Source organism: Arachis hypogaea, chromosome 11 (genome assembly GCF_003086295.3).
Source record: "Arachis hypogaea cultivar Tifrunner chromosome 11, arahy.Tifrunner.gnm2.J5K5, whole genome shotgun sequence".
In the NCBI taxonomy this organism is placed as follows: Eukaryota; Viridiplantae; Streptophyta; class Magnoliopsida; order Fabales; family Fabaceae; genus Arachis; species Arachis hypogaea.
Window position 1 is genome coordinate 140,987,960 of NC_092046.1, and position 24,742 is coordinate 141,012,701.

General features: G+C 37.7%; 5 protein-coding genes and 1 non-coding gene across 8 annotated transcripts; 2 read left to right on the top strand and 4 right to left on the bottom strand.

Moving 5' to 3' along the window:
• Positions 1 to 341: 341 nt before the first annotated feature.
• On the bottom strand, positions 342 to 3,898 carry LOC112723047 (pentatricopeptide repeat-containing protein At4g22760). 2 transcript variants are annotated; one of them, XM_025774273.3, is made up of 2 exons: positions 3,423 to 3,871; positions 342 to 3,344 (listed from the first exon to the last, which is right to left on the bottom strand). In XM_025774273.3, exons 1-2 carry the CDS (start codon positions 3,771 to 3,773, stop codon positions 2,049 to 2,051), a joined length of 1,647 nt encoding a protein of 548 aa, XP_025630058.1. In that variant the 5' UTR covers positions 3,774 to 3,871; the 3' UTR covers positions 342 to 2,048. The 2 variants fall into 2 exon arrangements, with proteins under 2 accessions (XP_025630058.1, XP_025630057.1); XM_025774272.3 differs by having other exon boundaries at positions 342 to 3,898.
• Positions 358 to 1,064, top strand: LOC112723049 (monothiol glutaredoxin-S2). Its single transcript, XM_025774274.3, has one exon. The coding sequence runs from the start codon at positions 495 to 497 to the stop codon at positions 801 to 803; it is 309 nt and encodes a 102-aa protein (XP_025630059.1). The 5' UTR covers positions 358 to 494; the 3' UTR covers positions 804 to 1,064.
• Positions 3,899 to 4,400: 502 nt separating the features above from the next.
• Positions 4,401 to 8,860, top strand: LOC112723050 (acyl-CoA-binding domain-containing protein 5). 2 transcript variants are annotated; one of them, XM_025774275.3, is made up of 17 exons: positions 4,401 to 5,064; positions 5,155 to 5,233; positions 5,320 to 5,460; positions 5,554 to 5,631; positions 5,736 to 5,840; positions 5,955 to 6,021; positions 6,101 to 6,162; positions 6,281 to 6,420; positions 6,499 to 6,625; positions 6,728 to 6,842; positions 6,937 to 7,025; positions 7,145 to 7,228; positions 7,311 to 7,374; positions 7,461 to 7,663; positions 7,774 to 8,277; positions 8,369 to 8,428; positions 8,507 to 8,860. In XM_025774275.3, exons 1-17 carry the CDS (start codon positions 5,027 to 5,029, stop codon positions 8,588 to 8,590), a joined length of 2,040 nt encoding a protein of 679 aa, XP_025630060.1. In that variant the 5' UTR covers positions 4,401 to 5,026; the 3' UTR covers positions 8,591 to 8,860. The 2 variants fall into 2 exon arrangements, with proteins under 2 accessions (XP_025630060.1, XP_025630061.1); XM_025774276.3 differs by having other exon boundaries at positions 7,467 to 7,663.
• A 143-nt stretch (positions 8,861 to 9,003) lies between these two features.
• On the bottom strand, positions 9,004 to 10,176 carry LOC112722026 (transcription termination factor MTERF8, chloroplastic). Its single transcript, XM_025773012.1, has one exon. It carries the CDS (start codon positions 10,174 to 10,176, stop codon positions 9,004 to 9,006), a length of 1,173 nt encoding a protein of 390 aa, XP_025628797.1.
• Positions 10,177 to 16,999: 6,823 nt separating this feature from the next.
• On the bottom strand, positions 17,000 to 18,172 carry LOC112723051 (transcription termination factor MTERF8, chloroplastic-like). The gene has a single exon (XM_072206188.1). The coding sequence runs from the start codon at positions 18,170 to 18,172 to the stop codon at positions 17,000 to 17,002; it is 1,173 nt and encodes a 390-aa protein (XP_072062289.1).
• Positions 18,173 to 23,601: 5,429 nt separating this feature from the next.
• On the bottom strand, positions 23,602 to 23,709 carry LOC112725346 (small nucleolar RNA R71). The gene has a single exon (XR_003164460.1). It is a non-coding gene; the product is annotated as a small nucleolar RNA R71 (small nucleolar RNA).
• Positions 23,710 to 24,742: the final 1,033 nt, after the last annotated feature.

Genomic DNA, 24,742 nt, shown 5'->3' on the forward strand with positions numbered 1-24,742 from the left:
CTTTTTTTCCCTTTAAAGCCGTACAAAGGACACTATCTTATTATATTTTCCGTATATGCATGCATGCATGGATCAATTATGGATATATATATTCGTTCAGCAGTAAATAAAAAGAATACTTTTTCCATCATCAATCACTATCATGCCTGAACTGATCAAAGCAAAATAAAAAAAAACCGACCCAAATATCTAATAATAATTTAAAATATTAAATTATCTCTATCCATTATTCTCATCATCTCTTTAATTATCACCTATCTTTTCCTTTTTCCTTATTAGAGAGATTCCAATTGATAATAGTCCACCAACCCCTATATATATAAGTCTGCTTAACTTGCTGCTTCTCATCAACATCACAAACCCAGATACATTATTACACATTGATCACAAAATTCCCCCAAGCTAAGGTAGTTGTTTTCTATATAACTGCATTAAATAATTAAATCAAACCCATCTAGGAATTGAGGGTATACACCATTATATTGTATTGTATAATGGATAGAGTGACAAAGTTGGTTTCAGAGAGGCCAGTGGTGATATTTAGTAGGAGTACATGCTGCATGTGCCACACCATAAAGACACTGTTCTGTGATTTTGGTGTGAACCCAGCGGTTCATGAGTTGGATGAGATACAAAGAGGAAGAGACATAGAGCAAGCTCTTTCAAGGCTTGGTTGCAACCCTTCTGTGCCTGCAGTTTTCATTGGTGGTGAGCTTGTTGGTGGAACCAATGAAGTCATGAGCCTTCACCTTAACCGATCCTTGATCCCTATGCTCAAGAAAGCTGGTGCTCTTTGGGTTTGAATTTTCATTTCATTTTCATTTTCACATCATCATCTTATTGCTATCACTATCTACTCACCATGCACACACATGCACTTACTAATAAGTCTGTTTTGGTCATAGTAAAATATATATATATATAGAGAGAGAGAGAGAGAGGCAGTGTCATATATTCATATAATATAGAGTTCATATATATATGGCACTAGATGCTTGCTAAAAGAATGATGTAATTATCTTTTTGATGATTATAATAAACTAATACATGGAGTTTGCAGCCTATGTTTATTAGTATCAGTAATCACAAATATAATTAAGCACTTTTGTTGAGTCTGTAAATCAAGGTACTTAAGTTCTTAAAAGAATAATAATGCAACTGGAATTGAATATTGTAATGTGTTGATATAGACAAAACTGTTGGCGTATTTGATTCTGCCAGACGGTGTCTTTTCTCAGCACTTTGATGAGGGACAAATGCAAAAAAAGTAAAAGGAATAAATAAACAAACTTGCATTGCTTGCTGATATCTCATATGCAAAAGTGAGAGTGACATAAATGTAACATGATCCTTTTCTGTCACATCATCAAATAATAAAATAATATAGAACTTAGATAAAAGAATAGAAGACAAAAGAGATTATTTTTTTTTATTAAAATAAAGCAGCTAACACTATGGAGCGCATGTCAATATGTCATCAAGTTAAAAGAGGAAAATGTAGTTTGATCAGAGATTGAACACTGTATGCTAAATATCTTTAGGAATTGTAATCTGGTGAATACACTATCTCTATGAAAAGGATAGGCAAGAACATTGGTGATAAAGTTAAAAAAGTAATGCTTATCAGTTCTATTTATAGTCTAATACTTTAACTTTGTGAGTCATCATCATCACTACTACTCTTTCTCACTTCACTATATATTCAAGAGATTTGCCATGTCTACGTAAGAAATCCCTTTTCTTATGCGATACCTACTCATGTAGCACCATGGACTCTGGTTTTTATTTTTACTTACTTTTCAATGCATGCAATACAACAAGTTCCAAAAAACAAAAAATCTTTCCAACCTAGCTAGTCATCATTTCAATAACTGGTTTTCTTCCAAATAAATTTGATTTCCAAGGGATGAAAAAGAAAATGGAAAAAAAACCATAATCAGTATCTGATTAATTAGGATTAATTTAATATATGATTTACATGTACATATTTACTAATGGAAAAAAAATGGCATGTAAAAAAACAGAAACAGCTAATTATGTAAGTAAAATTAGATTTTCCAACTACAACCAGGTACCTTAGTGATCTTTCCTTCCTCGCTCATTCTAAACTTCTTGGCATCATCCCATTTTCCAACAGCAGCATATATGCTAGAAAGGAGAGAACAATAACCAGATACATCACTTTCCAGCTTAATGCAGTGCTGAACAGCTATTTCCCCAAGCTCCACATTGTTATGTACTTTGCATGCAAGAAGAAGAGCTCCCCAAACACTAGCATTTGGTTGCATTGGCATGTTTGTTATAAGATTATAAGCTTCATTCAACCATCCTGCTCTCCCTAATAGATCAACCATGATTCCATAATGATCAAGTGAAGGCACAACTCCATTTTCCTTCATGGAGTTAAAGCACCGGTAACCTTCTTCGACCAAACCGGCATGATTATAAGCGGTAAGGAGTCCAGTGTAAATCGCTAAATTCGGCCGAATACAGTCCTCAAGCATCTGTTCATATAACTTGATTGCATCAGATGACCTTCCATTGATTCCACATCCGTAGATCATTGCAGAGTATGCAACCAAGTCCCTCTGTTTCAGACCATGAAATAGCTCATATGCCCGGTCGATGCTTCCACACTTCGCATACAAGTCAATTAAAGCAGTAATCAAGTGATCATCCAATACAATTCCAAAGTCACTCATGTGTAACTCAATCCAACACCAATATTCTAGATCTGCCAATTGTGAACATGCTGATATGGCACTGGCCAAAGTCATCTTATCTGGATTCACATAGATTTCTGGTTTAATCATCTCACTGAAAAGTTCAAGGGCCTCCTTGGGTCTACTGTTTTGAGCATAACAGGCTATCATAGCATTATACAAAAGCAAATCCTTTTTATTCATCTTATCAAAGAGCTTTCGAGCAGACTCAACATCCCCACTCTTTGAATAACCAGCAATCATTGTTATCCAAGACACATTGTTTCGCATCGGCATTGCATTGAAAAATTCTCTTGCTGACACTATGCTTCCACAGTCAACATAACCACCGATCATTGTGTTCCAGGAGGCCAAGTTTCTCTCTGGCATTTGTTGAAACAAAGAATAGGCCGAATCCATATCTCCGGATTTGGCATATCCTGAGACCATAGAATTCCAAGATATAACATCTTTCTTAGGAATCTCTTCAAAAAATTCCTGAGCCTTGCCTAAGTTACCAGCTTTCAGATACCCAGACAGCATAGAGTTCCAAGAAACTACATTTCTGTCAGACATTTCATCAAACAGTTTGCGTGCAGTCCCCACATCACCGATTTTCGAGTACAAGTCAAGAAGGGCTGTCTGCACATAAACACAAGCATTAAACCCAAGAACATGAACCTGTCCATGAATAGATACACCATGAAACCCATCCTGAACCTTAGCACATGACTTAAGCGCAGAGGACAGAGCATGTGAAGTTGGACACAAGCCAATCCTCTGCATTTGAACATAGAGAGAAATTGCTTCCATGAATTGACAGTTTTGAGAGAAGAAGCGAATCATACATCCCCAAGAGAAGGAATCAGGGTTGCGCATACGGTGAAGAATAAGGTAGACATAGTGTGCCATAGTTTTGTAGTTGGTTACATTCCAGAGAAGAATGTGATGGATGAGGAGTTGTTCAAGATGGAAAAGTCCATTGATCAGTATGTGAGCATGGATCTCTTTTGCTTGTTTCAGAGTTGAACATTTTTTCAATAAGGTTATTAATTTGGGAGCTCCCACCATTAAACTTTTCTAAATTATGTTGCTAGAGAAGTAAGAAAAGAATGAAACTTTAGGCACCCCTTGATTAGTGATGCAATTATTGAGATGAATTTTATGTCATGGGGAAGAAGAAAAACTAAAAAAAAAGAGAAATATATATATATATATATATATATATATATAATATTTTTATAATTAATTATAGATACAGTACTCTTTAAGTACTTTTGTATATATTATTATAATAAAAAGTTATGTATTTTAATTTTTTTAATATACAGTAAGTTATTGGTTAGTAAAGTATTTAAATAAATTAAAAATTCTTAATAGACAAGTTTTTTTGTTGTCTATAGACTAGTCTTTAACCTATCTCATAAAATAGAAAAAGAAAAAATATATTAACATCATAATCATGAGAATTGGATAAAATTGACCAATTTAAATAAAAGAATTAGTTGACAATAAATTGATTAATGGATGGAATTGGTATAATTTTTTAGTGATTAATTAATTTATAATAATAAAGTATAAAAAAATATATTTTTTAATATATATTATATTCATTTTAATTCTGGTTAAATTTCACTTAAACATTTAAAGTCTTAATTTTATGGCTTTAATAACCAATTTCGGTTTTTTTTGCAATGCAGTGCAAACTAATATGGAAATATATCCAACGTTATTAGCCCTAAAATTGAATGATGAGAGGAAAGGACAGCTCCAATTATAGAGCAAGCAAATAGTAACCATGCCCATGACAATGACTCAGCAGAATACAATACTTACAAACCCGGAGAAAAGTTGATAGTGGCAAAGAGGAACAATTTATTGATTTTAAGTATTAAAAAACCTCAGTTTTTCACAAAAAGTAATATCGTTTTAAATGAAAAAAAAATATTTTATCATTTATTTTTTATTACTCATCAGATGATCTTTCATAAAAATACACAAAAAATCGTTTATTGTTTACTGGTGCATTTGTTTTTGTGTCCCACATGATTAATATACAATTATTGATTAGGAAGTGAAGTGAAGTGAAGAGAATCGAATCCATATTGTGCGGAAGAAAATAGTGACCTCACTGCTATGAGTTTTTGTCTCATCATGCCACTTGCTTTATCAATTAATACTCATTCATTAAATTAAACAATGTTGTTCATCCACCATAACCATAACCATAACCCTTAACAACCAGCAATCATTTTCTCTTTGTTTTCCTTCTTCACTTGCTGGTTGCCACTTGCCTCATCAGAAGAAACAAATTCTTTATCGAAATGTTCGGTTTCTCTCGTCGCCGTACTAAACTTGCCCGGTAAAACCCCTCTTTTTTTTTCTCTTTGATTCTTTTGAAGTTTGCTTCAATTAATTAATGTGTTGAACTTGAACGTGTACTGTAATGTAGATTGAAGGTGCAGCTTTCTGACTCAACTCAGGGAATTAGGAGTCCCGTCAGGAACCCCAAACGAAATGGAACCACCAATGTAGTAATTTTCCTTTTACCTTTTCTTGTATAAGAAATGGCAGCAATATATAAAGTCTTAAGCTTGTTTGCTTTTATTCATTTCAGGGTGAAGGTGAAGGAGAAGAAGGAACAAGTGGTCATTCTGATGAGAATTATTGCCACACTTCATCTCAACCACAATCAACCACCTCAGATAATTGGATGGTCTTGTCAATTGCAGGGGATAAACCAACTCCTAGATCCAATGTTTGTATTCTTCTTCTTCTTCTTAGTGTATTTTGTGGAATTTTTGTTGTTAGGTACTAACTGAATTGAGGTGTTATTATTCATTGTGAATAGCATGCAGCAGCTGTGGTTGGGAACAAGATGATAGTGGTTGGTGGCGAATCTGGAAATGGATTCTTAGATGATGTGCAGGTGTGAGTCTTGGAGATTGTTGATCAACATTGGCTAGTTAATGGGTTGTTTGTTGGTTTCTTCATATAACTCTGTTTTTTATTGCTATTCATCTCCATTATCAGGTGCTGAATTTCGACACATTTTCGTGGACCACAGCATCGTCGGAGCTTTACTTGTCGCCAAGCAGTCTGCCGCTGAAGATTCCAGCATGCAAGGGTCATTGTTTGGTAAATATGCCCTGTTAGCAGCATATTCTCACTAAGTGTTCTGCATTGAATGGATATATCATTAAAATTTTCTTGCTGCATCAATTCTCTCATAGTTGATGATAATTTGGGCAGGTTTCTTGGGGAAAAAAGGTACTTCTAATTGGAGGGAAGACAGATCCAGAAAGTGACAAGATTTCAGGTTCAGCTTTGTGCCCTTTACATCCAATTGATCTGTTCATGTTGTATTATTGATCTAATTATATTTTTGATGTTTGTAGTATGGGCATTTGATACAGAGATTGAGTGCTGGTCACTAATGGAGGCAAAGGGAGACATACCGGTACCAATTTCTACTAATAATTATGCAAATACCCTGTGAATATCATGATTCATGATTGAATAAATATCTTCACAGAAATAACACTAGGCAGTACTGATAAAGATTTTGTTCCTTGTAGGTTGCTCGAAGTGGTCATAGTGTTGTTATGGCAAACACTGTTTTAATATTGTTCGGCGGCGAAGATGCGAAAAGAAGGAAACTGAATGATCTACATATGTTTGATCTCAAGTCCTTGACATGGCTTCCTCTTCACTACACGTAAGTGTGTTTCAGGCTACTCTTGGACTTAAATGTGATTATATAGTCATAATCACTTTGTATAAATGTTACTTGCAGCGGAGCCGCTCCTTGTCCAAGATTCAACCATGTAGCTTCTCTTCATGATGACAAAATTTTATACATATTTGGAGGATCATCAAAATCCAGAACCTTAAATGACTTATATTCACTCAACTTTGAAACAGTGAGTCGAATGTCCAAGTCTCAAATGGAATTGCTTGATTTCTGCAAGTGCAGATTAAATCTCATCCACTATATAATTTGATGAAAATGAATGCTTCTTCAGATGGCATGGTCAAGAGTGAAGATTCAAGGTTTCCATCCATCACCTAGAGCTGGTTGTTGTGGAGTTCTCTGTGGTACTAAATGGTATATTACAGGGGGTGGAAGCAAGAAAAAACGTATGTATAATTCTGGAACAGGTATTCGTTCTTCATAATACGAAACTAAATCATAACACATTTTAGATAATTTGTTATTCTCTACATTTTGCAGGAGATGGAGAGACTTTGATATTTGATATCGTTAAAAGTGAATGGTCTGTGGCATTTACAGCACCTCCATCTTCAATCATTACCAGCAGGGTGGGTTACATATATTGTTCCCAATTTCCCATGCCATGTTATCATTGCTCTGTCATATTGAAATCCTTGTTTTGCGATTGATAATTTAACATTGTGCTTATAAGAACTTTGTATAGCAGGGTTTCAGTCTGGTATATGTGCAGCACAAGGAAAAGGACTTTCTTGTTGCATTTGGAGGGTCCAAAAAAGATCCAACAAATCAGGTCTGTCAAAAAGTATTAGGAAGTTAGTGTTTGATTTCAATTTTGTTGAACCTAATAACCTTTTTTCTTCTTAATTTAACAGGTGGAAGTGCTGATAATGGAAAAGAATGAATTGGCGCAGGGAAGACGATCAAGTCTGAGTAAAGGTCTAGCATCTATATTGGAAAAGTATTCATCATCCAATAGATAGATTGGCCCCTCAAACTGATGATACCTCTTTTTTTTTGACAAGGTTTAGTTGACTCTGCTAGACAAAATCTAGCATCTGCAATTGAACATGGTTCTGGTAGGAAATCTTTGTCAGAGTCCCTGGTTCAAGATTCTAATTTCCCACATACCAATCTCTCTTCCCTTCCCAAGCAATTCGAGCTCGACAAAGAATACAATACAGATGTCAAGATTGACAAGAACTCTGATCAAGGTTCTTTCCCTCAGGTAAAACACATCTAAATATCATTAGTATTTATTATTCCAAAATATGTCTGATAAAAGTGGGGCGGGGGTAGATGAAACACGATAGTAGTTTAATTTGTCATACATTTCAGGCAGCAGATCAGAGAAGAAATGAAGTTGATTATGGTAATCATGGAGCGAAGATGAATGTGGAGGAAAAACAGTTATTGCTATCTGAAATTTTAAATCAGCAAAACCAAGGATTTGAAAACATCAGACTAGAAGGCGATGATGCTTCGTTTCTTGATAGCAATAAATTTGGATCTCTGTCTACTTCAAGTTTGTACCATTACTATGAAAGTAAAATGGCGGCTCTGATAAGGAAAAATGGAATTCTAGAGGGACAACTGGCGGCATCCCTCGCAAACAAAGAAGCCGCAGAGAAAAGCTTAGCATCTGCTATTAAAAGCCGGAACGAAATGGAGACAAAACTAGGCGAGGCACTGAAGGAGATGGAATCACTGAGAGAAAAGCTGGGGGGTTTAGAGTTAGCACAAGAAGAGGCTAACAACCTATCAAGCATGGTCCATTCGGATAATGTACGGCTCGAACACGATGTGGCCTTCCTCAAGGCTGTTTTAGATGATACACAAAAGGTACATAACATTAACACACTTTGATGGAAAAAGCACTTGGATCAATCATTTTATACAATAATGTAATCGGCTGATTGAGTTTTTGTTGTAGGAGCTGCACTCAACCAGAGGTGTGATTGCTGGAGAGAGAGCCAGGGCATTCCAACTACAGGTATAAATATAACTATTTGTATTGATTACTAGCCTTAGCTGTGTCATTCATAACATAACTTTCTTGTTGTACACACAGTATGAAGTATTTCATCTCAAACAGAGATTGCAATCAGTGGAGAATCGAGAACCTACTCCAAGGAAACCTTTTCATCTGCAGTGAAGTGAAGTGGGTAGTTGAAGAGTAGTTACTAGTTAACCATTTAAATCAGTTAATGTGATCTTTATTTTTTTTTTAACAATTTGTGATCTAGTGATATAGTGGGTAATGGTAACTGCCATTATGTTAAGGGGAATAAACTAACAGGTAGAGGAATGTAAAAATGGTATTTGTCTTTTTCTCTTATTTAACGACAAATAAATCTTTGACTTTTTAATTCGAAGACGAGTTATTTGTCTTTGACTTAATAAATCAGAAATCTGTTTGTCCTTTTCTCTTATTTTATTTAACTAAAAATCCAATTCCAGTTGCCACCTTAAAAGTTCTGATATTGTTTATTGCTCCTGAATATTGAAAAACTAATGAACTATAACCAGCAAAATGAATGCAAAATATCAAAGGAGAACTCATAGGCATCAAGACATCAATTTACTATCCATTACTGGAAGATTCATTTTCTCATGATACAGCGTCAATAAGTCGGGAGCATGATCCTTGTCACGATTAACATACTTCTTAAAAAACTCCTCTTCAGAAACATAATATGCAGAAGCATGCCTGCCACTCTTAATGACACCATTGGAGATAAGAATCTTCATGACAGCAGCCCTCGGAACAATCCTTTTGTCCAAATCCAGCGAGAGAAGAACCGGATTATTGGTTACTTCAGCAGGCTCCCAACCGAGTTCTTTGACAAAGAATCCAACGCAGGCCTCAATTTTCTGCACAGATTTCAGCATACAGAAAGGGTGCTTCACAAAAGCCTCACGAATGTTGTCATCAGTTAATCCAAAACTCTTGTACAACTCAACTTTCTTATCCCACATGGACTTTGGAAGAAACTTAGCATACAATGCAGCAACAAAATTAGCCTTGTTGGGATCAACCCCCATTTTAATGACTTCATCTACTATACTCTTAAGGCGAACTTCAGAAGCGTATAGAATCAACCAAGGCCACTGGCGAATCAGCCATGACATGCTTATCTCACGGACTCCTAAATCAACCAACATGTTAATATTTCGAAGCGTCTTAGAACAAGTTAAAATTGGGACAGCGCGTAAGATAGAAGCAACGGTCCTTTCTTCAGAACGAATGAAATTGTTCAAAAAATCGAAAGTGGGGATCAGGTGTTTCTCTAAGCTTCTTTGCAAGATTAGAGGGTTGAGCTCGATGAGGCGGGCAAGTTGCGATTTTGAAGCACCTTTGGAGATGAGGAACTCGAGCTTGGGTAAGATGGTCTCTTTGGGTTTGCTGACGAGAACCTTGGGTGATCTCCGAATGACATTGTGAATCTGCAAATCTGAGAAACCGAAGCTCCTGAAGAGTGCAATGACTGAGTCGGGTTTCTCGGGACTCTTTAAAAGGACGTATTTCGAAGCTCGAAGAGCGGAATCTGGGAGGAACCCACAATTGTTGACGAGGTAACTCACCGTAAAGGATTGTTTTTCCAGGGTTTTGGTGACTGTAGCGTAATTGGGAGCAGGGAATGGGGAAGAAGGTGAAGGGATCAGAAATGAGGTTGATGGGGTTCTTGTGATGACTGTAAGGTGGTACAAGAACAGGTTTTTGAGACAAGATCCCCGCATGAGTTCTAATTTTTTTGACGGAGTAAAATGGGAGAAGGGATAACCCCTAAATAGGGATTCAGGAGGAGAAGAAAAACGATTTATTAAGACGGGCTCGATCTAATAGTTAAAATATCGTGTGAAATTAGCACTTATTGAGTTGGGCCCACAGCCTAAGGCCCAATATGGCAAGATGAAGTCCGAAGGTGCAAGCTATCCAGGGGCATTCTTGTCCAATATGTTTGACCGATCTGGCTGCGGTTCTGACCCGCTGCTACCACGCTTACTGCACCGACTGCATCCGCCGTTGGAGTCACGTGCGCAGAGCGTGCCCTCTCTTCCAGAACCTTCCGGCAAGCACTTCAATGGCGTGCTAGGTATGCTAACAACAATACAATTCAATTCAACTGACTGATATGATTTGGGAATTGGGGTTTTGCCGTTTTGTAGCATATACAATCAAAGGCTGCAACCTGATTATGCATCCCTAAGGTTTCTTGAGCCAGGATGCGAAGGCTTCTCTTTTTCTCCTTTCTCATTTTCAACTCTTAGTTGCAGTTACATTCTTACTCTCAATGCAATGAGTCTTTTAAGTGTTTAAATTTTCAGAATGGAACAAGAAAATATGCTGTGAAAAGGGAAATTCTAGAACGGATTGAACCATGGATAATGAGGGAGCTACAAGAGAAGGCGGCGACATTCATATTACCTGATATAACATATTGCTGTTTGTTGTATTTATAATGAGTTAGCCTTAGTTAGTTCTCCCTAGTTTTGTTAGTGCAGGTTAGTGTAGTATATATACATATGCAGTTAGTTGCTATATTAGTTGCTGTAAACATTTCTTGAGGGAAGTCATAATGAAAGTTAACATTTTTGGCTCATTCTCTTCATTGGCTCTGAATCTGAACTTGCTTACCTCTTCCCTCACACACCTTCAAGGATGCAATGTTCGTTTTGTAACAAAACTGGACACATAGTAGATACATGTTACAAGAAATACGGACTTCCTCCTCATCTAAGGCAAAGAAACACTAAACTCTGCCCCAGCAATGATGATCTCGGTTTCAATCACCCCCAGTTGGAGGAGAAGAAGACTACAGGGAGCGATTTCACTCCAGAACAAAAGGAAGCTTTGCTGGCCTTACTCAATAAGCAAGAAGTGCAACATATTCATAGCGTGAACCACATCTTAACTCAACCTCAGCCACCTTCTCATGGTAAGGTGACACATATTCTGCATTTTAAATCTCACATAAAGGCTCTTAATGTTTGCATACAAAAGTATAAATCTTGGGTAATAGACACTGGTGCCACTGATCATGTGTCATATTGCCTCAGGGATTTTTCTAAAACATTTGAAATTGATCCGATCATTGTCAAACTCCCTAATGGTACTTCCACTGTGAGCTGCATTGTGGGAACCATTAAGTTTTCAGAAAATCTTTATCTTACCAATGCATTGTACATTCCTTCCTTTAACTTTAAACTCATATCAGTGTCGAAGCTAACTGCATCGTTGCATTGTAAAATGACTTTTTCTGATATAAACTGTGAGATACAGGACAAACACACAAAGAAGATGATTGGTATTGCTAACTCTGTTGATGGTCTATACATACTAAATAAGCACAGCATTGCCCCTCTTGGCGAACACTATACTGCACACCATATCACAGCACCCACACAAAGAGCACACATGCAGCATTTATGGCATGATAGATTAGGTCATATTCCTAATAATAGACTAGCTGTTATGAAGCAAACTTTCAATTTCATTGATTGTACAATAAATGAAAATCCTTGTGACTCTTGTCAATTAGGAAAACAAAGAAGATTGCCTTTTTCTCAAAGTGATACTGTTTCTGATAATAATCTTGATTTGCTTCACATTGATATTTGGGGACCACTTGCTATTTCGTCTATTGATGGCCATAGATACTTTCTCACTATAGTGGACGACAAGTCCAGATTTACTTGGATAAATTTGATGAAGTCTAAGGCTGAAGCAGCATCTTTGGTGCAAAATTTTGTTAAACTTGTCAAAAACCAATTTGAAAAATCTGTAAAAATTATTCGGACTGAAAATGGTCCTGAATTTTTAATGCCAACCTTTTATGCTTCATTTGGAATTTTGCACCAAAGGTCATGCATTGAGACGTCACAGCAAAATGGTGTTGTTGAACGAAAGCATCAACACATTTTGGCTGTGGCAAGGGTCATTATGTTCCACGCCCAAATACCTAAGTATTATTGGAGTTTTGGAGTGATCCACGCAGTCTATTTGATAAATCGAATTCTCACACCTCGTTTACATGAAAAATCTCCATTTGAAGTATTGCATAAATCACTCCCCCATATCTCTCACCTTAGAGTATTTGGTTGTTTAGCATATGCAAGCACGATCAAGAATAGCAGAACAAAATTGGACCCTCGTTCAAGAAAATGTGTTCACCTCGGTTTCAAGGAAGGTACCAAAGGTTATATGCTTCTTGATCTGATTTCAAAAGAAATTTTTGTCTCGAGATGTCAAATTCTATGAAAATCATTTTCCATATATTGCTTCATCTCAGTTGCCTATTGATTCTCACCAAGAACCAGCTTTTCAGCAACATAATACACCCCACGTCATGCATGATTATGATTTGTTTGACCACCACATAACCGATCTGCACACCCCTGCTTCCAATCCACTCCACACTAGTCAACCTACACCACACATACACACTGCCACACAACCCACAGATATTGAATCCTCGAGTCCAGCATTGCATGCACAACCCACTCATTCAAACATTCAACATCACAATGTATTACCATCTTCTCACCCCACACCGAGAAGATCATCACGCATTAGTAAACCACCAACATACTTAAAAGATTATAAATGCATGAATATTACTGATAATCACAACAGAGAAACTTCTTCCAATCAACGATATCACATCTCAAAGTTTTTATCATACAAATCTCTTTCACCCATGCATAGTGCATACTCATTAGCTATCTTGAACATTGAGCCTAAATGCTATGAAGATGCCATACTTGAACCTTGTTGGCGAGAGGCCATCCGAGCTGAATTGGATGCTCTGAATGAGAACAAAACCTGGACATTGACTTCCTTTCCGAGTGGTAAGAAGGCGATTGGTTGTAAGTGGATCTTTAAGGTCAAATATCACCCTGATGGTAGTGTTGAGCGACACAAGGCTCGTCTCGTGGCAAAGGGGTTCACTCAAGTCCCCGGAATTGACTATAAAGACACGTTTAGTCCCGTTATCAAGCTAGGAACACTGCCGGTTGTTTTGGCACTGGCTGCTGTCAAGGGATTGCATTTGAAGCAAATTGATGTTAATACTGCCTTTCTGCATGGTGAGCTTGATGAGGAAGTGTACATGAAACCCCCCGAAGGTCTTGCGATAGCTCCGGGTCAGGTTTGCAAGCTTGAAAAGTCTCTATATGGGCTTAAACAAGCTAGTAGACAATGGAACTTCAAACTGAAATCTGTTCTGCTAGAGTTAGGATATAATCAGGGAAAATCTGATTACAGCATGTTTACTAAATCCCAAAGTACTGGTTTTACAGTCATTTTGGTTTATGTTGACGATTTAGTGTTGGCAGGGGACGATTTGTTTGAAATTGGAAGGGTGAAACAGACTTTGCATGACAGATTTCGGATTAAGGACATAGGTGATCTCAAGTTCTTCCTTGGCTTAGAGGTTGCTAGGTCTTCAAGAGGCATAGCTTTATATCAGCGAAAATATGTTCTAGATCTCTTGCGGGACACTGGATTTGAGCATTGTAAGCCTGTCTCCACTCCCATGGACTATGGGGCGAAATTGAGCAAGGATAATGGAGATAGTTTGCCTGATTCCTCTTATTATAGGAAAATCATTGGAAAACTGTTGTATCTCTCAAACACAAGGCCGGATATAAGCTTTGCAATTGGCAAGCTCAGCCAATTCTTGGATTGTCCCACAACTAATCACTTGCAAGCAGCACATAGGATCCTCAGGTACATAAAGAACTCTCCGGCAGCGGGGCTGTTCTTCTCGGCCAATTCCGATATATCTCTCACTGGATTTTCTGATTCTGACTGGGCTGGATGCCCCGACTCGTGACGATCGGTTTCAGCCTATTGCTTCTATATGGGTTCCTCCCTTGTCACTTGGAAGAGCAAGAAGCAAGTAACCGTCGCAGCTTCTTCCTCTGAGGCAGAATATCAGGCTCTTGCACTGGCCACCAGAGAGGCTCAATGGCTTAGTTATGTGTTGAAAGACTTAGGAGCACCTCTTGGTAAACCTGTGAATTTGTACTGTGATAGTAAATCTGCCATTTATATTGCTACTAACCCAGTATTTCACGAGCGTACAAAGCATATCGAGGCTGATTGTCACATTGTGAGGGATAAATTGCAAGAAGGCTTAATTCATCTTTTACCAATTTCTACACATGAACAAGTCGCAGACATCATGACTAAGCCTCTGGCACCAGGACCGTTCAACATATTGTGTAGCAAGCTTGGGTTGTTGGACATTTTTATGCCCAACCCTCCCAGCTTGAGGGAGGGTATTACCTGATATAACATATTGCTGTTTGTTGTATTTATAATGAGTTAGCCTTAGTTAGTTCTCCCTAGTTTTGTTAGTGCAGGTTAGCGTAGTATATATACATATGCAGTTAGTTGCTGTAAACATTTCTTGAGGGAAGTCATAATGAAAGTTAACATTTTTAGCTCATTCTCTTCATTGGCTCTGAATCTGAACTTGCTTACCTCTTCCCTCACACACCTTCAACAATTCATGTTGGACCTCTTAGTCCATTCCTACATGATAAAGCCAGCATCTTTTGGCATGAGCTAAGGTACTTGACTCTCTTGATTCTGTTGGTAAGAATGTTGTTGCCCTTAATTTTCAATTGGTAAGAGGGTTGTCACAACATGGATACCTACGATGAACAATTACTGTTGGTGATGATGCCTTCCCACAACTATGAATTATGATACCAAATCTCTTGGTGATGATGCTTATTCGTGTTCCTTGTTGGTGTTGGTGCATGTTGCAAACTTTCAGTAGCATCCGAACAAGTGTACAACATTTGTATGATAATAATAATACTGTCAAACATTTAAAAAGAACATGTGTTGCTGATTCACGTCCAATTCAATCCGTTTCCTACGATGTCAAATGTAATTAGTTCAAGGTGTGTTGGTGTAAAAAGACCAGCCTTGTAAATAATATTTATGCACATCGACTGTAGCATCTCTATTAAATGGTAATTTGTGTAGCCAAGCTGATAAATCTTTGTGCATGGACATGATAAATCTAGCATCTGCAATTGAACATGGTTCTGGTAGGAAATCTTTGTCAGAGTCCCTGGTTCAAGATTCTAATTTCCCACATACCAATCTCTCTTCCCTTCCCAAGCAATTCAAGCTCGACAAAGAATACAATACAGATGTCAAGATTGACAAGAACTCTGATCAAGGTTCTTTCCCTCCGGTAAAACACATCTAAATATCATTAGTATTTATTATTCCAAAATATGTCTGATAAAAGTGGGGCGGGGGTAGATGAAACACGATAGTAGTTTAATTTGTCATACATTTCAGGCAGCAGATCAGAGAAGAAATGAAGTTGATTATGGTAATCATGGAGCAAAGATGAATGTGGAGGAAAAACAGTTATTGCCATCTGAAATTTTAAATCAGCAAAACCAAGGATTTGAAAACATCAGACTAGAAGGCGATGATGCTTCATTTCTTGAAAGCAATAAATTCTGATCTGTGTCTACTTCAAGTTTGTACCATTACTATGAAAGTAAAATGGCGGCTCTGATAAGGAAAAATGGAATTCTAGAGGGACAACTGGCGGCTTCCCTCGCAAACAAAGAAGCCGCAGAGAAAAGCTTAGCATCTGCTATTAAAAGCCGGAACGAAATGGAGACAAAACTAGGTGAGGCAGTGAAGGAGATGGAATCACTGAGAGAAAAGCTGGGGTTTTAGAGTTAGCACAAGAAGAGGCCAACAACCTATCAAGCATGGTCCATTCGGATAATGTACGGCTCGAACACGATGTGGCCTTCCTCAAGGCTGTTTTAGATGATACACAAAAGGTACATAACATTAACACACTTTGATGGAAAAAAGCATTTGGATCAATCATTTTATACAATAATGTAATCGGCTGATTGAGTTTTTGTTGTAGGAGCTGCACTCAACCAGAGGTGTGATTGCTGGAGAGAGAGCCAGGGCATTCCAACTACAGGTATAAATATAACTATTTGTATTGATTACTAGCCTTAGCTGTATCATTCATAACATCACTTTCTTGTTGTACACACAGTACGAAGTATTTCATCTCAAACAGAGATTGCAATCAGTGGAGAATCGAGAACCTACTCCAAGGAAACCTTTTGATCTGCAGTGAAGTGAAGTGGGTAGTTGAAGAGTAGTTACTAATAACCATTTAAATCAGTTAATGTGATCTTTATTTTATTTTATTTTTAACAATTTGTGATCTAGTGATATAGTGGGTAATGGTAACTGCCATTATGTTAAGGGGAATAAACTAACAGGTAGAGGAATGTAAAAATGGTATTTGTCTTTTTCTCTTATTTAACGATAAATAAATCTTTGACTTTTTAATTCGAAGACAGGAGTTATTTGTCTTTGACTTAATAAATTAGAAATCTGTTTGTCCTTTTCTCTTATTTTATTTAACTAAAAATCCAATTCCAGTTGCCACCTTAAAAGTTCTGATATTGTTTATTGCTCCTGAATATTGAAAAACTAATGAACTATAACCAGCAAAATGAATGCAAAATATCAAAGGAGAACTCATAGGCATCAAGACATCAATTTACTATCCATTACTGGAAGATTCATTTTCTCATTATACAGCGTCAATAAGTCGGGAGCATGATCCTTGTCACGATTAACATACTTCTTAAAAAACTCCTCTTCAGAAACAAAATATGCAGAAGCATGCCTGCCACTCTTAATGACACCATTGGAGATAAGAATCTTCATGACAGCAGCCCTCGGAACAATCCTTTTGTCCAAATCCAGCGAGAGAAGAACCGGATTATTGGTTACTTCAGCAGGCTCCCAACCGAGTTCTTTGACAAAGAATCCAACGCAGGCCTCAATTTTCTGCACAGATTTCAGCATACAGAAAGGGTGCTTCACAAAAGCCTCACGAATGTTGTCATCAGTTAATCCAAAACTCTTGTACAACTCAACTTTCTTATCCCACATGGACTTTGGAAGAAACTTAGCATACAATGCAGCAACAAAATTAGCCTTGTTGGGATCAACCCCCATTTTAATGACTTCATCTACTATACTCTTGAGGCGAACTTCAGAATTGAATACAAGCAAGCAAGGCCACTGGCGAATTAGCCATGACATGCTTATCTCACGGACTCCTAAATCAACCAACAAGTTAATATTTCGAAGCGTCTTAGAATAAGTTAAAATTCGGACAGCGCGTAAGATAGAAGCAACGGTCCTTTCTTCAGAACGAATGAAATTGTTCAAAAAATCGAAAGTGGGGATCAGGTGTTTCTCTAAGCTTCTTTTCAAGATTAGAGGGTTGAGCTCAATGATGCGGGCAAGTTGGGATTTTGAAGCACCTTTGGAGATGAGGAACTCGAGCTTGGGCAAGATGGTCTCTTTGGGTTTGCTGACGAGAACCTTGGGTGATCTCCGAATGACATTGTGAAACTGCAAATCTGTGAAACCGAAGCTCCTGAAGAGTGCGATGACTGAGTCGGGTTTCTCGGGACTCTTTAAAAGGACGTATTTGGAAGCACGAAGAGCGGAATCTGGGAGGAACCCACAATTTTCCACGAGGTAATTCACCGTAAAGGATTGTTTTTCCAGGGTTTTTGTGACTGTAGCGTAATTGGGAGCAGGGAATGGGGAAGAAGGTGAAGGGATCAGAAATGAGGTTGATGGGGTTCTTGTGATGACAGTAAGGTCGTACAAGAACAGGTTTTTGAGACAAGATCCCAGCATGAGTTCTTATTTTTTTGACAGAGTAAAATGGGAGAAGGGATAAACCCTAAATAGGGATTCAGAAGGAGAAGAAAAACGATCTATTAAGACGGGCTCGATCTAATAGTTAAAATATCGTGTGAAATTAGCACTTATTGAGTTGGGCCCACAGCCTAAGGCCCAAGATGGCAAGATGAAGTCCGAAGGTGCAAGCTATCCAGGGGCATTCTTGTCCAATACGTTTGACCGATCTGGCTGCGGTACTGCACCGACTACATCCGCCGTTGGAGTCACGTGCGCAGAGCGTGCCCTCTCTTCCAGAACCTTCCGGCAAGCACTTCAATGGCGTGCTAGGTATGCTAACAACAATTCAATTCAATTGACTGATATGATTTGGGAATTGGGATTTTGTAGCATATACAATCAAAGGCTACAACCTGATTATGCATCCTTAAGGTGTCTTGAGCCAGGATGCATAGGCTTCTCTTTTTCTCCTTTCTCATTTTCAACTCTTAGTTGCAGTTACATTCTTACTCTCAATGCAATGAGTCTTTAACTGTTTAAATTTTTAGAATGGAACAAAAAAAGATGCTGTGAAAAGGGAAATTCTAGAACAGGTTGAACCATGGATAATGAGTGAGCTACAAGAAAAGGCGGCGACATTCATGTTGGACCTCTTAGTCCATTCCTACATGATAAAGCCACCATCTTTTGGCATGAGTTAAGGTACTTGACTCTCTTGATTCTCTTGGTAAGAATGTTGCTGCCCTTAATTTTCAATTGGTAAGAGGGATGTCACAACATGGATACCTACGATAAACAATAGGAGTGAGTGGACAACACACATTAGCTGTTGCTGTTGGTGCTGATGCCTTCCCACAACTATGAATTATGATACCAAATCTCTTGGTGATGATGCTTATGGTAGGGTACGATGCAACTGACTTTTATAATGACTTAAAAAAAAGAAATGAAAGTACAGCAATGAAAAATGGTTCTGCAACTCTTCAATGAAACAGTACAAAAAGGAACTATTAAAAGGTAGTCATTGTAAAAGTAAGCAAAAGATAATAAAGCGGTATAATAATCGAAGAGAATCGCAGGATAGCTTCCAAGATTCAGCAATGTCCTGGGAAAGGGAGAAAGAAAATTCAAAATGATTTCAGAGAAGGTATAGAGAGAGAGGTTCAGAGAGAGTCAAAGAAAGTAAGAGAGAGATGACCAATTACCACAAGTTCGTTACCCAACAAACTCCTCCAGCCTCCTATTAAAAGTTCTTTTTCTCTTACCTTTTCTCACTTCCTGAATTGGTGGATTTTACGCCATCTGTCCACTCTGCATAACTAACTCCTTTTCTTCATTGAGTGCCAGCTGCTCCTTATTATTGGAGACTAATTCATCATTAATTTCCCTAATTGTCGTAGCTTTATTTTTCTCCCTTACATTACCCTCCCCATTAACATCAACCTTGCCCTCAAGGTTGAATTGAGGATGCATCTTGAGGAATTCACTAACCAATTCCCAAGTAAATTCAGCCGCTGTACCTTGTCCCCATTGCACTTTCAACTGCTGTTTCTCAGGGGAAGTGGCAAATATTGTTGTTGTTGGTCACCGCGAAACTTTTTTAACACAGAGTTGTGAAAGGTGTTGTGAGGTGTTGTGAATTCTAGCGTGGGCAGGTGATGAGCGAATAATTTATACGCTTTTTGGCATTGTTTTTAGTATGTTTTTAGTATATTTTAGTAAGTTTTTATTATGCTTTTATTAGTTTTTATTTAAAAATCACATTTCTGGACTTTACTATGAGTTTGTGTGTTTTTTTGTGATTTCAGGTATTTTCTGGCTGAAATTGAGGGACCTGAGCAAAAATATGATTTAGAGGCTGAAAAAGGACTGCAAATGCTGTTGGATTCTGACCTCCCTGCACTCGAAGTGGATTTTCTAGAGCTACAAAAGCCCAATTGATGCGCTCTCAATTGCGTTGGAAAGTAGACATTCTGGGATTTCCAGAAATATATAATAGTCCATACTTTTTTCAAGATTTGATGGCCCAAACCGGCGTTCCATGTCAGCTTAAGAATTCTGGCGTCAAAACGCCAGAACTGGCACAAAAGTTGGAGTTAAACGCCCAAATTGGCACAAAAGCTGGCGTTTAACTCCAAGAAAAGTCTCTACATGTGAAAGCTTCAATGCTCAGCCCAAGTACACACCAAGTGGGCCCGGAAGAAGATTTCTGCATTAATTACTTATTTTTGTAAACCCTAGGCTACTAGTTCTCTATAAATAAGACCTTTTACTATTGTATTTTCATCTTGGTTCTTCAGGTTCCCTCTTTGGGGCCGAAGCCAATGACCACCATTATCACTTTTGTATTTTCAACGGTGGAGTTTCTACACACCATAGATTAAGGTGTGGAGCTCTGCTGTTCTTCATGAATTAATGCAAAGTACTACTGTTTTTCTATTCAATTCACGCCTACTTCTTCTCTAAGATATTCATTCGCACACAAGAACATGATGAATGTGATGATTATGTGACACTTATCACAATTCTCACCTATGAACGCGTGTCTGACAACCACTTCCATTCTACATGCAAACAAGCTTGAATGTGTATCTCTTGGGTTTCTAATCTAAGATTAGAACCTTCGTGGTATAGGCTAGAATTATTGGTGGTCATTCTTGAGATCCGGAAAGTCTAAACCTTGTCTGTGGTATTCCGAGTAGGATCTGGGAAGGGATGACTGTGACGAGCTTCAAACTCGCGAGTGTTGGGCGTGTGACAGACGCAAAAGGATCAATGGATCCTATTCCAACATGATCGAGAACCGACAGATGATTAGCCGTGCGGTGACAGCGTGCGTAGAACATTTTTACTGAGAGGACGGGAAGTAGCCATTGACAACGGTGATGCCCAACATAAAGCTTGCCATGGAAAGGAGTATGAATGATTGGAAGAAGGCAATAGGAAAGCAGAGGTTCAGGAGGAACAAAGCATCTTCATACGCTTATCTGAAATTCCTACCAATGAATTACATAAGTATCTCTATCTCTATCTTTATTTTATGTTTTATTTATCTTTAATTATCAATTCTCCATAACCATTTGAATCCGCCTGACTGAGATTTACAAGATGACCATAGCTTGCTTCAAGCCGACAGTCTCCGTGGGATCGACCCTTACTCACGTAAGGTATTACTTGGACGACCCAGTGCACTTGCTGGTTAGTTGTGCGGAATTGTGACAAAGTGTAATTCACGTTTGAGAGCTCCAAGTCTTTGGCGCCATTGTTGATGATCACAATTTCGTGCACCAAGTTTTTGGCGCCGTTGTCGGGGATTGTTCGAGTTTGGACAACTGACGGTTCATCTTGTTGCTTAGATTAGGTACTTTTTATTTTTAAGAATTTTTAAGAATGAATTCTAGAGTTTCAAGGTGATGTTCTTATCATCACAAAAGCTGATTGATTCTCATCAATTTAGCTGCTGAATGTAATGTCCTGCTGAAGCTTGGCTAACCATGTCTAATCTTTTTAGACTGAAGCTTTAGACTAACATTGCATGATTCCTGGAATTCTTATTAAAAGTTTTGAATCTCTTTATTCTCTTTTCCATATAATTTTCGAAAAATCACAAAATTTTTTTTATAAAATCATAAAATCAAAAATATTTTTATGTCTCTTGTTTGAGTCTAGTGTCTAATTTTTAAGTTTGGTGTCAATTGCATGTTTCTATTCTTCTTGCATTTTTCAAATATATGCATTATGTTCTTCATTGATCTTCAAGTTGCTCTTGATGATTTCCTAGCTCTGATCTTTAAATTCTCTTGTTTTGTGTGTTTTGTTGTTTCTTACATGCATTTTCAAATTGTTATAGTCCTTAGTATACAAACCTCTAAGTTTGGTGTCTTGCATGCATTGTTTATTTGATCTTAGTTGCATTTTTTATTGTTTCTCATCATTAAAAATTCAAAAATATTTTCAAAATTGTGTCTTTTCAAGTCAATAATACAGAGAATTGAAGATTCAGAACATTCAGCAGAGGAATTAAACAGAAAAAGCTGGGCATTCAAAACGCCTAGTGAAGAAGGAAAACTGGCGTTTAAACGCCAGCCAGGGTACCTGGCTGGGCGTTTAACGCCTAAAAAGGTAGCATTTTGGGCGTTAAACGCCAGAATGGATGCCATTCTGGGCGTTTAACGCCAGGAGGACACTAGAGAGAAGATTTTGTTTTTAATTCAAATTTTTTTCAAATCTTCATAATTTTTCAAAATCAAATCTTTTTCAAATCATATCTTTTCAATCATATCTCTTCAAAATCAATTTCTTTCCATTTTTTATTTATTATTATTTTCGAAAATCCTTGCTACAATTAATGATTTACTTCAAAATTTTCAAGTTGTTACTTGCCTATTAAGAAAGGATCAAATTTTAAATTTTAGAATCATATCTTTTAATTTCTTGTTAGTCAAGTAATCAACTTTAATTTTAAAACTTTCTTTTTAATTTGATTTTCAATCATATCTTCTCAATCATATCTTTTCAATCACATCTTTTTCAAAATTAATTTTCAGTCATATCTTTTTAATTTCTAATTTCAAAATCTTTTTCAAAATCACTTAATTTCTTTCCCAATCTTAATTTTCGAAAATCTCAATCAAATTTTCAAATTTTTTTTATTATTTTAAAAATCTTTTACTTTAATTTCGAAAATTCTTCCCCTCTTCTCACATCCTTCTATTTAAGGGACTAACACTCCTCCTCAAGGTGCAATTCGAACCCTACCCTTCTTGATAAGTTCGAATTCTCTTCTATCTACCTTCTCCTTCTATTCTTCTTTTCCTCTGACACCTCAAGGAATCTCTATACTGTAACATAGAGGATTCATACTTTCTTATTCTCTTCTCTTTCATATGAGCAAGAGCAAAGACAAAGGCATCCTTGTTAAAGCTGATCCTGAATCTGAAAGGACCTTGAAGAGAAAGCTAAGAGAAGCTAAAGTACAAATCTCTCTAGAGGGCCTAACAGAGCTCTTCAAGGAGGAAGAAGCCATGGCAGCCGAAAACAACAATGCCAATAATGCAAGGAAGGTGCTTGGTGACTTTACTGCACCTACTCCCGACTTCTATGGGAGAAGTATCTCAATCCCTGCCATTGGAGCAAACAACTTTGAGCTTAAGCCTCAATTAGTTTCTCTAATGCAACAGAATTGCAAGTTTCATGGACTTTCATTGGAAGATCCTCATCAGTTCTTAGCTGAATTCTTGCAAATTTGTGACACTGTCAAGACCAATGGGGTTGATCCTGAGGTCTACAGACTTATGCTCTTCCCTTTTGCTGTAAGAGACAGAGCTAGGACATGGTTGGACTCACAACCCAAAGAAAGCCTGAACTCTTGGGAAAAGCTAGTCAATGCCTTCTTGGCAAAGTTCTTTCCACCTCAAAAATTGAGCAAGCTTAGAATGGAAGTCCAAACCTTCAGACAGAAGGAAGGAGAATCCCTCTATGAAGCTTGGGAAGGATACAAGCAATTGATCAGAAGGTGTCCTTCTGACATGCTTTCTGAATGGAGCATCATAGGTATCTTATATGATGGTCTATCTGAACTGTCCAAGATGTCATTAGACAGCTCTGCTGGAGGATCTCTTCATCTGAAGAAGACGCCTGCAGAAGCTCAGGAACTCATTGAAATGGTTGCAAATAACCAATTCATGTACACTTCTGAAAGGAACCCTGTGAATAATGGGATAAATCAGAAGAAAGAAGTTCTTGAGATTGATACTCTGAATGCCATACTGGCTCAGAATAAAATATTGACTCAGCAAGTCAATATGATTTCTCAAAGTCTGTCTGGAATGCAAGCGGCACCAGGCAGTACTAAGGAAGCTTCCCCTGAAGAAGAAGCTTATGATCTTGAGAACCCAGCAATGGAAGAGGTGAATTACATGGGAGAACCCTATAGAAACACCTATAATCCTTCATGGAGAAATCATCCAAATCTCTCATGGAAGGATCAACAGAGACCTCAACAAGGTTTCAACAACAGTAATGGTGGAAGAAACAGGTTTAGCAATAGCAAGCCTTTTCCATCATCTTCTCAGCAACAGACAGAGGATTCTAAGCAGAGCCACTCTGACTTAGCAACTATAGTCTCTGATCTAATTAAAATCACTCAAAGTTTCATGACTGAAACAAGGTCCTCCATTAGAAATTTGGAGGCACAAGTGGGTCAGCTGAGTAAGAAAATTACTGAACTCCCTCCTAGTGCTCTTCCAAGTAATACAGAAGAAAATCCAAAGAGAGAGTGCAAGGCCTTAAACACGTCTCACATGGCCGAACCTGGAGAAGAGGAAGAGGCAATGATCTCCACTGAGGAAGACCTCAATGGACGTCCACTGGCCTCCATGGAATTCCCTGATGAGAAACCATGGGAATCTGAGGCTCACATAGAGACCATAGAGATTCCATTGAATTTACTCCTGCCATTCATGAGCTCTGATGAGTATTCTTCCTCTGAAGAGGATGAAGATGTTACTGAAGAGCAAGTTGCTAAGTACCTTGGAGCAATCATGAAGCTAAATGCCAAGTTATTTG

What these genes read in the sequence shown, in the direction of transcription:
- LOC112723049 (XM_025774274.3), top strand. Translation starts at nt 495, where the DNA reads ATGGATAGAGTGACAAAGTTGGTTTCAGAGAGGCCAGTGGTGATATTT.
- LOC112723047 (XM_025774272.3), bottom strand. Translation starts at nt 3,773, where the DNA reads ATGGTGGGAGCTCCCAAATTAATAACCTTATTGAAAAAATGTTCAACT.
- LOC112723050 (XM_025774275.3), top strand. Translation starts at nt 5,027, where the DNA reads ATGTTCGGTTTCTCTCGTCGCCGTACTAAACTTGCCCG. An exon ending in ATCAAGGTTCTTTCCCTCAG is followed by an intron (nt 7,664 to 7,773) that starts GTAAAACACATC and finishes CATACATTTCAG; the next exon opens with GCAGCAGATCAGAGAAGAAA. An exon ending in CCAGGGCATTCCAACTACAG is followed by an intron (nt 8,429 to 8,506) that starts GTATAAATATAA and finishes TTGTACACACAG; the next exon opens with TATGAAGTATTTCATCTCAA.
- LOC112722026 (XM_025773012.1), bottom strand. Translation starts at nt 10,176, where the DNA reads ATGCGGGGATCTTGTCTCAAAAACCTGTTCTTGTACCACCTTACAGTC.
- LOC112723051 (XM_072206188.1), bottom strand. Translation starts at nt 18,172, where the DNA reads ATGCTGGGATCTTGTCTCAAAAACCTGTTCTTGTACGACCTTACTGTC.